This window comes from Elgaria multicarinata, chromosome 7 (assembly GCF_023053635.1).
Source record: "Elgaria multicarinata webbii isolate HBS135686 ecotype San Diego chromosome 7, rElgMul1.1.pri, whole genome shotgun sequence".
In the NCBI taxonomy this organism is placed as follows: Eukaryota; Metazoa; Chordata; class Lepidosauria; order Squamata; family Anguidae; genus Elgaria; species Elgaria multicarinata.
In genome coordinates, this window is record NC_086177.1 from 8,208,193 (window position 1) to 8,222,022 (window position 13,830).

A 13,830-nucleotide genomic window follows, 5' to 3' on the forward strand; every position below is an offset into this window, starting at 1 on the left:
ATCCAGGTGAGTCCATTGGACTCATTGGTCACCAGTTTCCACCACAGCCATCGCTGGGAATTCACATGTGTCCTCTTCAGAGCCAGGCTCTGGTTTAAAGGAAGATCGCAGGGGCTCTCAACTACAGCAGCCATAAAGGGCCATTTCTAGAATTTTGCGGCCATAGAGCTATTCAAAATAGAGAGACCCTGGAATCTTCTTTAAATCACAGCTCGGCTCTGAAGAGAACATGCATGAAAGGAAGTCCCGTTGGTGACCACACAGTGTCGTTTCTGGGTTTGGGGGGAGGGAGGGAAGGAAGGAAGGAAGGAGCAGGAACAAGCAGATAGGGAGGGAGTCGGGAGTTCAATGGTCTTCCCTCAGTTTTCCTGAGTGGCCCACAGTGTGGCCACCATCCAGGAACTTTGCAAATGCTGAACTACCTTGGTGGGGGCAATTTTGCCTCTGCTTTGGTTCTGAGGCAAGATGGACAAGTCCCGAGGCAGCCCAAGGTGAATTGGGGCCATTTTGGAACCCCTGAAATGGCCTCCAAGGCAAGGGGGGAACTGTGCACAGCCTTAGTAAAAAGTCACGGTAAAACACCACCTTGAAAAAGTGCAGTTTTGCAGAGGAAATCGTGTGGCTACGAGTTGGTGGCTGCATCATATAAACAACAGGGCACAACTGCACAGCCCCAATGGGGTTTATAGAGCAAACAGACAAGCCCCTGCTCTGGCAACGGCAGCCTCATTTTGCTAATTGCTCATGCAATTAGTGAGGAAAGGCTTCCTGGAAAGCTCCCTCCCTCCCGTTGACAGGATGTTGTAAAAAGCTATTCCTCAGCTCTAGCTTCTTGCCTGATCAACCGTTCAGCGTAGGCCCCCTGTTTTGCAAAGGAGGGTGTTGTTCTGGACGTGAGGCTGCCCAGGCTCAACAGAACTGAATGGGATGGTTGGTTCATTGGCCAGTTTGCTGAGCCAAGCCAGCCAATGGGAGACCATGGATGGGGGCTGGCAGTGAAGGCAAAAGATGAGCGAAGCAGTCTCCTTGGGGAGCAGCCGCCTCAGCTACTGCATCTGTCCTGTCCTGTCCCTGAAAGTGTGGCTCCTACACAGTGCACAGCTCACACCAACCTCATGATCAAACCCACTTGCAGGGTGGATAGGCAGGGACTTGTGTGGGTGAGTCTTCTGTGCATGTGGCTTGCAAGGAGCGGCCACAGCCCAGAGTGCCTTGATGCGGGGCTTCCTGAAGGTCCTCCCTCAGCTTTGCCTTTCCCACCGTGTGCAGGCGGTGGGTGGCACTTCCCAAGGGCTCACCTCATCCTTCACCTTTCCTGCTGGCCGAGAAAGGTGAGGGAACAAGAAAAGCCATTCTGTGGTCATAGGCGTGCGCAGCACATTTCATTAGGTGGCTCGGCCAGGGTTTATTTTTTTTAAGGTAAACATTGATTGAACATACAGTAATAAAGGACTTTTTTTTCATTCATCAAACAAACGAAATAAACGAAAACTGAAGTAAACTGTATTTTTTTAATTAACAAGTAATCTGTACTGCACTGTTATAATTATTTGATTGGGACTGAAGTAGAGGAGCACTAATTTTACTGTACTTATTGTCTTTAAATATGGTTAAATATCCCACAGTTACCTTGCTATTCTATTTCTACAATTCTTTTTCTCCTGTCTTTTTTTTGTCCTCTCTTCGTTTTCAGGCTGCATCCTATGCACATTTACCTCAGAGTAAGTTTGATTGATCTCAGTGGGGCTTACTTCTGAGTAGACATACATAGGATTGTGCTGTAGCTCTGTTTTTATGGTGACACAAGATACACACATACCATGTTTACCAAAAGAACGGCTTGAAAAAAGGGGGTTGGACACCCCAAAATAAGCAAGGGCAGATAGGAATCGTTTTAGCAAGCATTCTGAAAAAGGTGCTGCTGAATGAACCCTCCTTAGCCAGGAGGTCCTGGGGGGCATTGCAGTTCTCCCCCCTTCCTTTTCTTTTCTCTTGCTGGAGTCCAGACTGGGGTGGGCGGTGGGGCAGCAATGAGGAGAGAAGGCACATAAACAGACAGCTTCTCTCTCTCTCTCCCAAACATTACAGTACGAGAGGAGGGCAGCAGCTCCAAAGGGGGGAGGGCCCCAATCCGCAGCTCCGGGCAATCTTACTACTTACAGAAACAGTCCCCTCCTCGGCGCCACCACGTGCTGCTTCCTGGCCCCAGCGTGGCTGCTGCTCCCACCTTGTTCAGCAACTGTCACGAGAAGTCAGGCAGAGCAGCTGGGAGCAGGGAGCAGCTGAGTGAGTGAGTGAAAGAGCGAGCGAGCTGTGGGGAGGGCAGCTGCTGCACCGGTGAAAAAAGCCTTCCGGAGGAGGAGCGAAGTGGGGAGCCGCTGAATTTGTCGCTCTTTCCTACAGCTAGCACCGGCCCTGCTACCGCAACATGGCAGCGGCGGATTAGGGTGTTCAGCTGAACCCTTTGAACCTGTTGTCCACACGCCAATGTCTGTGGTCCTCCAAAGGACAAGAGAAGCTAGCTCAGGTTGGGGTGAGTGGGCGTGAATGCCCCCGGGATTTCTGTCTGTGAGCGAGGATGCCTTCAGGGGTGAATGCCTTGGGGGTGTGCATGGGGGTTTACTCATGGGCAACATTTAGTGCAAGAAAGAAATGCATGGAAAGCATGGTTTGAAGGAACTACTGAAACATCAGATCATAATTCTTTTTCCAGGAATTAGTAACCAAATTTCCTTATTTCCTCTTCTTTTCTTACCCACTTCCCTTTTGTATTTATTAAATTGTAAATTAGAGGAAGAGTTTCTATGATGACCAAAGATGAAAAAGTAATCTGCAGAGCATTCAAGGTTACAATGACAAATGCCATCAGAAACCTACAAGAAGTTGGGGTAGCAAATAGCCTGAGCATTGGGTTGGGAGTGTGGGAGCCAGTCCAAGTTAGTAAAAAAATAAAAATGATTTAGTTGAACACAAAAATAGAGGTTCCAACGGCATCTCATGCAGTCAGTGTACTTGTGCCTGTTATTGTCTAAGGTCAGATCTGCACCTTGTGTCAAACCATCACGAATGTAGAATAAAAAGCAAGGAAATAACACTATGAAAGCGGTATAGGGAATGTGTCCTCTGTCTCAAGAGTTATCGGTGCACTTCAATACCGCTATAAAGCAGCCGTGTAGATCTAGCCATGTGTTTCAATACTCTGTTTTGTCTTTGCAACTCATGCACACTTGTTTTAAAGGCTACCCCTTTCTGCAGTATGGGTTGCTGGCTCTTGGAGTTTCAAAAGATTGCGCCGCCTCTCATGACGCCCTTGCCTCCACCTCTCATGGGCTTGCCCTCTGCCCCATGCGCTTTAGTGGACCCCAGCCACCACTGCAAACATTCAGATATCACCCATTGCCATTCTGCTTCATTATTATGCTCTGGGACCACAGAGTACACTATTGACACATTGAACCTGCTACTAATATTATTTACTAGTCCATGCCCAACATTATGGCACAGGAGAGCCTCTCTCAACTGCTGAAGCATGGTTTTGTCCCAATGCTTGCAACAGGCGCTACGGCAGGGATGCTGAACCTGGGATCCCAAGCCTGTGTGTACACACATACATACATACACACACACACGTGCAACCACTGTACCATTGGAAAGGGAGTCTAGGACTGATAATGATTTCTGAAGCTAGGATAGCGGAGTCAGATAAGGCTGCACAAGCAGGTATGGTGAGGCCATCTATCTATATAAAATGCTTAGGTATGTTTCCGTACAGGCTTCAGCTGATACAGGTTGCTAAGCAACAGTAATGTGTAACGTCTTAATGTTTCCGTACAAGCATGATCAGGACGCTCTTACGTTCTGCTGCCCCTTGCCCTTACTCCTCCGGGCTTTCCAAGGTAAACCTCTCCCCCTTTCTACCTCTTCACTGCCCCCCCCCCCCCACGAACGGGGCAGCGCCACAGTCTGGAGCATGAGCGAGGCACGGCTGGGGCCCTTGGTGGCTGGGTGGAAGGCCGCTCGCCTGCTGCGAGCCCCGGCCCCGGCCTCACTCATGCTCCGGACCGTGGCGCTACCCCCTTCGTAGGGGGGGCAGCAAAGAGGCAGAAGGGGGGAGTTTTACCTTGGAAAGCCCGGAGGAGTCAGGCGAGAGGCAGTATTGTTAAGATATGCTACAACGGCGTATGTTACGCCGGGTACAGCTAGTTTGAAGAAATACACATAGATGTTATGTGGCTTTTGTTTACAATAGGTTGGGTCCAGATTTAGGCATATGTAACTGGACTGGTGCCAGTGGACTTCCCTGCCCCCTCCTCCCCATGGCAGCCCCTCCAGTCCTCTGAAAATGCCACATGGAGGTTTGGGGGGTGCTGGTAAATGGGTTGAGCTGTGATGCAGGGAGATGGGAAGATCCCCCAAACAAGGCAGGGGCATTCCCTGAGTGGAGCCCTCCCTTCAACTGGATCCAATCCAGTGTAAACATTAGCAAAGCATGTCATACCATGAAGGAAGATGAAGGCATTAGCTCCTTTGAGTTTAGAACAGAGGTCTTATTTTCTAATCCAGACAACCCAGTAGTTACAGGAAAGGCAAACAGGGCCATCAGGTGCCGAATGACAGCCATTATGCTCCAAAGGAACTATTATCTTTGGGTGGGTGGGTGAGGAACAATCCCCCATGTGTCCTCAAGAGGGCAAGACAGAGCAGCCTTCATCTCATCACGTCAGCCAGCATGGTCAATGGGGATGAGGGGAATTGTGGTCCAAAATAACTGGAGGGCACAAGGTTGGAGGGGGCACTTTAATTAAGTCTGAATACTGTGAACTTCCCACCATGCACAATTTTATAAATCTCCACTATGCCCCGCAATCTGAAAAGCCCAAAACATGCTTTTTATGTTTTGGGCTGACACCCCCCCACTAACGCCTGACCATTGCACTGGCTGGCTGTGGCTTATGGGAGCTGTAGTTCATGACATGGGTGGTGGCTCCAGGTTGCCTTCCCATCTAAGAAAATTACTGCAACTACTTGATCATTTGAGTTGCTTTTTTCTACACCTGTCCCAGCTCACTTTACGAGAGGAGTCGGGCAGAAATGATAAACTGGATTCCAAATACTCCCCAGTCCCATAAGGTCATCACAGTACTGGATGTTTTATTTTAAAGCAAGTGTGGCTAATAGTGGAGCAGGCAGGCAAGGGAGCAGGATTCGATTTCTGCCCCTGCCCTGGGACTTGCACAGGGTCCCAATCCTGCCATCTTCTATTTACTGCACCATCTTTAATCACAGGTTTATACTCTCAGATTCAATTTGTATGCGTGTTAGTAATCTGTTAGATATAACCTGTTAGCTAGTTAGATTACTATCACATGATTAAAGGCGACATTCGGCTGAAGGCTGAATACTTTATTCTTAGCAATGAATAGGACACAAATCATTGCAAAACCAAACTCCTTGACAAGGAAAATTTCCATCTTTCCTTCTACTAGTCTAGCATGAAAACGATGGCTACAAATGAAATTATAAATGAGAAAGAACAAATTTCAGCAAGTACTTTAAAAGGAAGACTATATGAATTTACTTGCTTCAAACAAGTATGTATAAGCATTTTTTTAGTTAGCTGCAGAAACTCTTCCTTGAGGAGACATCTGGATTATTGCTCTTCTGGAATAGGGGAAACACTGTCAGAACAGCCACTTGCTGTCCTGTGCCAAAGCCAATGTATGCTTAGTGGCACTCCTGACGGGTCAGGGAGATTTTGTTTTTCCAAGGAACATGGTAAACATCAAAGTTGCAAATCATCGCCTGTGGACAGAAAAGAGACAAACCTTAAATACAATATGAAATAAACAGCATCCTTATTAATATAACAGAACCTCGCTAAGCTAAATCATAGAATCATAGAATAGCAGAGTTGGAAGGGGCTTACAAGGCCATCGAGTCCAACCCCCTGCTCAATGCAGGAATCCAAGTCATGAACATCCTGAAGAATAATTTTTAAGTAACTACTGTTATATTGGGCATGATACAGTCAATGATTAAGCACTTTTTAAGTGCACAGTCCTATGCATGTCTACTCAGAAGTAAGTCCTTCCATGTCAGCCAGGAGTTGCCAACTCTTTCCGTGAGAATGCTGACCATATTCGCTTGAAAGTAAATCCCAATGAAATCAATTACTTCCAATGGAACATGGATAAAGCTGGGCTGTGTGTGTAATAAGCTGCTATTTTTGTAAGTGTTTTATGAGAAGAAAAGTATGATCATGCTGCAGTAGTCTTAATTTGGTAACAGAGGGAACAACAGAGCACGGAAAAGGAATTTGGACTAGTTAGGGAAGGAAGGCGGTTTGTGCTGTTCCCAGCCATAAACCTTCTGAGTCATTAAGCAGCTGATCAGTGAGTTTTGGACAACACAGCATTCCCCCCGCCCCCCACCCCGAAAGGAAAAACACAAGACTTCTTTGTATGCTGAAGAGAGGTCCCTGAAAACCCAACCATGTCTTGCCTTTGCCACATCTGTTGCCTGCGTAAATAAAGATTTTACTTCATCTCAGTAATCAACCACTGCTGACAACCTGTTGTACTGAAGTTGCTGAAATCACCGTGTGTGCGTGCGTGCGTGCGTGTGTGTGCGCGCACACGAGATGGTTTCGTGATTTCAGAACCCAGGAACATGGAAGTGCCCCAGGGACCCATGCATTTCTAAAAGGCGCATTTAAGTCTTGTTGAAATCAATGCCACAAGTTAGTAGTGACTAATTTGAGCCCTATGGACTTCAGTGGTAAGAATTTTATTATTAAGGCAACCCAACATGGGTTTTTAGCCAAATACAAGATCAGAGTCATGATATACAGACGTTACATTACATTACTGCACGATATACGGAGTTTTATATGTAAAAGTTCAATATTTGAAGTTCAATACAATGCTGCAGTGGTATATAGGATTGCAATTATATACCCATTTATTCAAGAGTAAACTCCATTGAACTCAATGTGATTTACTTGTGGGCAGACATAGGATCGTGCTATAATTGCAACTAGTACTGAACACAGCCCTTTGAGTTTCATATTCAGGGAAGCTATGCACATTTACTTAGGGAGTAAGTCCCACTGGACTGCATAGGATTGGGCTATAATGATCGATCTAGTGCAGAACCTCTTTCAGCCAGAGGCTCAAATTCTATTTTGGAAAAGCTGGGGGGGGGGGGCATTCTGCGGTGGGCAGGGCTAGAGGCAAAGAAGCAGGGCCATCACCCAGTAATACCAGCATATTTTAGCTAAAAGTCCTTACTGCCAGTAACTGAGCCTTAGCAGAGGCATTTCAACTTTTCAGAATGGGAGGAAAAACTACACAAAAGCCAGGAAACCCCTAAACAATTGGTGGTTGGGGAAAGAGGCATGAAGAGCAACCATCTGGGGATGGATTTGGCTCCCAGGTCTGAGTTTCCACACCTCTGATCTAATGGATATAGTGTTGGACCAGAGAAACCTGTGTTCAAATACTCACTCAATCAAAAAGCTTTCTGGTACCCTTGGGGAAATCCCTAACTCTTACTGCCAAACCACACAGAGGGAATCTTTGCATCTGATGTGCAGGTTTCTAAACTGAAAACTGCATTAGCTCAGTGGGTGGAGGGGCTGATCGTTAACAGGATCAGGGCAGGCGTGGAGAGAGGACTTAAGCTTTTCCAAAGCCTTACTCCAAGGGCACAGAACTATTTTGAGGTGGAGGGAGGGGCCAAATGCCCCCTGTGGCCATATAATGTCAGGTGGATGCAGCCATGCCTGCTTGACATCCTTTGCTCCCTGAACGAAACCCTGGTTAGATCCTTCACCTGGCACTTTGGCTGGGGATTAGGCTTTGCCCTGCCTCTCGTATTGGGAGGACGCAGGACCGGCAAAGCCCGTTTGCCTGTCCAGTGCCAAGCCCCGTGTAGCGAGTTGGTTAGTGAGCAGAGATATGGACTTCAGAGTTCTGACATGCTGCTAAGAGATCTGTATAGCCGAACACCGTGGGTAGATTTTAGCGAGCTTTAGCTGACAAGAGCAGGCCTCATTCTCTGGGTAGCTATGTCGTCCTTTTCTCATAGAGTCTTATCTCAAGATGAACCGGAAGGTTTTTACTCCTAACCAGACACTAGAAAGGCAATTAATTTCCTAAGCATAGATGCTTTGGGAACCTGCGAGAGGGAGGAGGAATGCAGCCTATAAGATCCAATGCGCAGGCTTCATGTTTCGGCCTCACGTCAGGAGCAACTGCGCACCCGGCCTGGAGAACCTGCTGTGGCGTAAAGGGGTGGCTTCTGTCTATCGAGGGGCCCCCATAGAGACCCAGCTATGAACGCTTGATTAGCTGGAAGGAGGTGTGGACCTCCTTTGTGCGAATATATTCTGCATCCACTTACTATCAATGAACTGTCATCTTTCCGCGCAAGTGGCTTGTTCCGTCTTGATAACCAAAAGAACCTGATTGATGACTTGGACCTGGCAGAACCAGAACGCAACCCCGCCCCATGGAAGAATCCCAGAAGGCTCCGTGGGATGAATTAGGGAGGCCCCATCACGACCGGTGGGCCAGGGGTTCTGCACCCTTGCTTTACTCCCTGCCCGTTCTGGTTTTGTTAATTATCAGCCACACCTCCTTTCCCAAGATAATGCTACCTGCGTTTTTAAGAACCTGCACATTAGATGCAAAGACACATTTAAAGGCATGTCTAGTTTGGATTCAGGTCTCACAAGGTTATTAGAGATAAAATAGGTTAAACCCATGCAGAGCCGGCTCCAGGTTTTTATGGGCCCTTGGGCATGGCGCCTTCAATGGCCCTCTCCCTTGGTGAGCCTACCTTCTCACCACCATTGTCACCAGCGGCTCATCATCACCATCACCATCGCTACCACCTGCTGACTTGACAGCGAGCAAGTCAGCAGTTGCATCTATTGTGATGCCTTCTCACTACTACCATTGTCTGGGCCAGAGCAAGAGAAAGGCAAACAAGCAGGTGGCAATGATGAAGAGAAGGAGCAAGTCCAGGCTGCTCTCGCCAGTGGGGGGTGGGCCTCTGAACAATGCCCAACCATGCCTACCCTTGATGTCAGCCCTGATCCCATGTAAATCACCCTCATATACTTCAGGAATTCTTGCATAGGCTGGTATATCAGCTTAGGCTGATATACCAGCTGTGCCCTTATCTGGACAGAGATAGCCTAGCTACAGTTATCCATGCTCTGATAACCTCTCGTTTGGATTACTGCAATGCGTTATACGTGGGGCTGCCTTTGAAAATGGTCCGGAAACTTCAACTGGCACAAAACAGGGCAGCACGGTTACTAACAGGGACTGGCCGACGAGATCACATCACGCCAGTCCTTTTCCAGCATCATTGGCTGCCAGTCCAGGTCCGGGCCCGATTCAAAGTGCTGGTATTAACGTTTAAAGCCCTAAACGACTTGGGGCCAGGCTATCTGAAGGAACGCCTCCTCCTGTATGTACCTGCCTGGACCCTAAGGTCATCCTCAGGGGTCCTTCTCCACGAGCCCCTGCCAAAGGAAGTGAGGCAGGTGGCTACCAGGAGGAGGGCCTTCTCTGCTGTGGCACCCCAGCTGTGAATGAGCTCCCTGAGGAGGTTCTCTTGGCACCTACGTTATATGCCTTTAGACGCCAGGTGAAGACCTTTTTATTCTCCCAGCATTTTAACAGTCTATAAATAAATTTTAACTTGATGTTTTAAATTTGTAATTTTGCATTGCTGCTGTTTTTATCCGGTTGAGCTTTTATATTGTATTTTATATTATGGTTTTATGCTGTTGTTTTATACTTTGAATGTTTTTAATTTTTGTGAACCGCCCAGAGAGCTCCGGCTATTGGGCGGTATAAAAATGCAATAAATAAATAAATAAATAAATAGTTCCCACTCGCTATAGTGAGGCTTCTGCAAGAGATTTCCATGGTACATCATTCAGCAGAGAATTGAGCAACCGTGTAAACAATTTGCCACATCAGAATAGATTACTGAAGTAACACAGTCCTGGGTGGAGCGATGCAGATAGGAAAAGACTTGGCTTTTCCGTGATTCCCCGATTTCTTTGCGACAAAGTAAATGTGCTGCAATGAGCAACACTGGGAGGGCGGGTAAAACACACACACAAGAAACTGCAGTCGCCAGACCCAGATTTAGCTCCTGTCTCAAGGGGGCTCCCCAAGCAGTGCCATTCACGTCTTCTTTTAAATGATCATTTACTTCTATGTTAAAAACCAGTGCTGCACCTGGGACACCTTTTCAGTGGGACAAGCCCTGCCTGGTATCACATGGCCTGCCTCCTTTGTGAAGCACTACGTGGGAGCAAAGGGTGCAATATTTCGTTTCCAGCGTTTCATGTAATATTCCTGATGTTACCACCTTGCTCCGGCCATCATGACATCAGGCATTTTGCTATGACTTTTTGCTATTTATTACTGTTAAACTATGTCCACGGCTATTCCGAGATGGGGTTTTTATTGAGCAACTGCCCCGCCTCGTTTACAAGCAGTCCACACAATGACATTGTCAATCTACAACTCTTTCATGTTTTCCCACCACTACTTCTGCCTTTTTTTTTTTAGCAGAAAAAAACCATTAAGGAGGAAAGGAAGAAATAGCTATGCAAGACATTTTCATTGGTAGTGTTCGGACCCCCCCCCCCACTCCCCTTGATTTCTGCCACATACCTGGGTAAGTTCTGGTGCTTCATTGAAGGCACAGTTCTCAATGTCAATCATTGACTTGGTGCAAGTTGTTCGCCTAACTTTAACTTCCATTAAATACTTGATTCCAGCGACAATCTGAAAGATGTGGGAATGGTGATTTAATAAACAGAACGTTCAAATATGTCATTAGTCCTCACTCATCCCAAAAGGAAACTATTCTAATTATAAAAAAGAAGCTGGGATTCAGTAGACTAGTGAACAATGAGGGTGATAGGGGGGCCCACCCCAAGAGCGCCCCTAAGCACTGCCATTTGCTCCAATGGGGAAACCGTGTGAGAGAGACAGGAGCAATTTGTGCTTAGCCATTCCATTTCAAAAAGAACTACACTGCTGACTTTATCATGGATGTCTGGGTGATTATTCCTCTAGATCAGCCTTTCTCAACCTGAGGCGCTCCAGATGTGTTGGACTGCAACTCCCAGAATGCCCCAGCCAGCTGGCTGGGGCATTCTGGGAGATGCAGTCCAACACATCTGGAGCGCCCCAGGTTGAGAAAGGCTGCTCTAGATCAAAGAAATTCCAACAGGCCCAACTAGTGTCAAGACACAAGAAGAGAACGAGTGTGGTGTAATAGCTGTCTTTGGACATAAGAACATAAGAAGAGCCCTGATGCTGGATCAGACCAAGGGTCCATCTAGTCCAGCACTCTGCTCACACAGTGGCCAACCAGCCATTGGCCAGGGATGAACAAGACATAGGCGGCCCAGATCCAAATCTCTGTTAAGCCATGGAGCTGATTGAGTAATTTCAGCAAGTCCCCATCACTAGGCCCAACCTACTTTACAAGGGTGATAAGAGGCTAACTTAATCCTCCCAGTCAACATCCAGTAGATAAGAATTAATAGATGCACCCCTGGCACACACTTAACCCTTAAAAGTCAAAAGAATGTAAGAGCCATATTAGATCAGACAAAAGTCCCATCTAGTCCAGCATTCTGTTTAAACAGTCATTAATTGCAACAGTAAACTACTGCTGCTTGAAAGGATGGTTGCAAAGCAAACTGATCCAGAGAGCAGGACTGATTAGTAGTCTTTCCCTGCCCTACCGAAGGAAGGGAGAGCTGAGCAATCTGAGAGCACACCCAAGAGTATCATCGACTGACACATCGTCCGGGAAGCAGCAAGAAAAACCAACTTGGGTGCTGCTTCTGGCAGGGCTGGGACCCCTTTGGTTGTATGGCCAACCCAGCTCTGGAAAATTCCATAACACTTCTGCTCAGATTGCATATAAAAGAGAAGAAAACACTTCCTTAAATTTCAGAACAGTACACAATTTGCAGTTAAAAATAAAAATAAAGGAAGTTGGAGTGGAGGGGGAAGAGAAACTGCTGTCTGAGCGTCAGAGATCACAGTGTTGGTTAGGAAGAGTCAGAAATGAACGGTTATAAGAAGAGCTAAGAGGTCTGACTCCATTGCATACGGTCAGCTATCACTTGACATGACAGCCACCAGCTGCCCAAAGCCGCAGCAGTGCAGAAGCTCTGGTTAAGAGAATGTGGGAAAGAAGAAAAGAGGGCGACGTCCTATCTGGGAACTTAGACGCAATTTATAAATTTGCTACCCCACCACCCACTCCGGTAACGAACAGAGAAAGACAAAGGGCATTTGCAGCTCTTGTTTGAAATGGAAATTTTCAATGCAGCTTGCACAGGAAAGCTTCCTGCTAGCTTATGCCCAAAGACTACCAATTGGCAGTACTAAATGTTGATATGCTGTTTGTAAACTGGAGGAAAGGCGCAAGGGAGGCTCGCTTTGTCCTAAGTAGGTCAGGGCTTTTCCTGCCAACAACAAACCATAGTCCCGGGCTGTCCAATAAGGTCTCTCCTCCCACCATATCCAATTACTGCTCAGGGGAAGGGGAGGGTCTACCTTTGTTCTACTGATGGCTAGGCTTGCAAAACAACACACACACACCCCGCAACTTTCCCCTTTTCTTATGCTTTTCACAGTAGCCAGGGGCCGATCTACACCAAGCAGGATATAACACTTTAAAAATGGTATGAAAATGGTTTATATGTAATGTGTCCTGGGCCTGAACAGTTGTCATAACCATTATAAACCATTATAAGCAGTAGTGTAGATCCTGCCCTGGAATGGGAAAATTTACAGGGTGGAGCTTCCCTTCCTCCACCTTGCTTTCTAGCAGGCTTTCTAGTGCATGTTACAAAACAAGGCACCGGATGAATTATTTGGATGAATTATTTCTGCCATGTCACGTTAACAGCACAGGAGCAAAGCCGCAGGAGGGGATGGCAACCGGCCAGAAGGTCGAGCTCCAGATGTTTTGGACTTCCAACTCCCGGAAGCCCCTGCCAGTATGGCCACTAGCAATTCCTGCCATAGGTCAGTCAGCCTCGAATTACCCGAAGATCTCACTGGGGCCACAGCTAGATCTCAGGTTTATCCTGGGATCATCCAGGGTTCGCCCCTGCCTGAGCACTGGATCCCCTGTGTGTCACCTAGATGAACAGGTTTGACCCCTGGATGATCCAGGGATAAACCTTAGGTCTAGCTATGGCCCGGGAGGGCTGAGAAAGCCTCCGTAGAAGGCAACTACAGGCCACCCTAAACGCGCTCTAAGGATACCCAGGACGGCGCTGTTCAGCTCGGAAATATTCAAAATGGTATTTTGCTGGCCTGTGACCGTAATAATGGAATTGAGCCACAAAATGGGGCGCTGGAGCACCCACGCCACCCCCACCCATGGGAGCTGCTACTCACTTGTTTGCGGACCCTGACGACCTCGGACGGGCGGCTGGTGTACATGTCGTTGCTGCCTTTGTTGTACTGGTCCATGGCGAACCGGAGGGCCCGCTGCACCCCTTCCTCGTTGACGTCGGCCTCCATGGGGCTCCCGACCATCCCCTGCCCCATCGCTAGCGCTACGACGGCCGCGAGGACGCCGCACGCGACGAGCCACCGGGAAGAAGCCATCATTCTCGCAGCCTCCGGAGATCTACGGCGCCAGCTCCGCCTCGCTTCTGCTTTTTGCTGCTGCTGCTGCTGCGTCTTCTAACCCAGACCCGCCCCGCGTTTCTCTGGCTGGCTTCAAAGGCCCACCCAGCGGGGGGGGGGGAGGGGGCGGAGT

At 47.8% G+C, this 13,830-nt stretch overlaps 1 protein-coding gene across 1 annotated transcript; it reads right to left on the reverse strand.

Annotated features, from left to right (window-relative positions):
* Positions 1–5,388: 5,388 nt before the first annotated feature.
* Positions 5,389–13,755, reverse strand: CST3 (cystatin C). The gene is made up of 3 exons (XM_063129717.1): positions 13,464–13,755; positions 10,704–10,817; positions 5,389–5,802 (listed from the first exon to the last, which is right to left on the reverse strand). Exons 1-3 carry the CDS (start codon positions 13,677–13,679, stop codon positions 5,725–5,727), a joined length of 408 nt encoding a protein of 135 aa, XP_062985787.1. The 5' UTR covers positions 13,680–13,755; the 3' UTR covers positions 5,389–5,724.
* Between the last annotated feature and the right edge of the window lie 75 nt (positions 13,756–13,830).

What these genes read in the sequence shown, in the direction of transcription:
- CST3 (XM_063129717.1), bottom strand. Translation starts at nt 13,679, where the DNA reads ATGATGGCTTCTTCCCGGTGGCTCGTCGCGTGCGGCGTCCTCGCGGCC. An exon ending in TCGTCAGGGTCCGCAAACAA is followed by an intron (nt 10,818 to 13,463) that starts GTGAGTAGCAGC and finishes CACATCTTTCAG; the next exon opens with ATTGTCGCTGGAATCAAGTA. An exon ending in AAGCACCAGAACTTACCCAG is followed by an intron (nt 5,803 to 10,703) that starts GTATGTGGCAGA and finishes TTCTGTCCACAG; the next exon opens with GCGATGATTTGCAACTTTGA.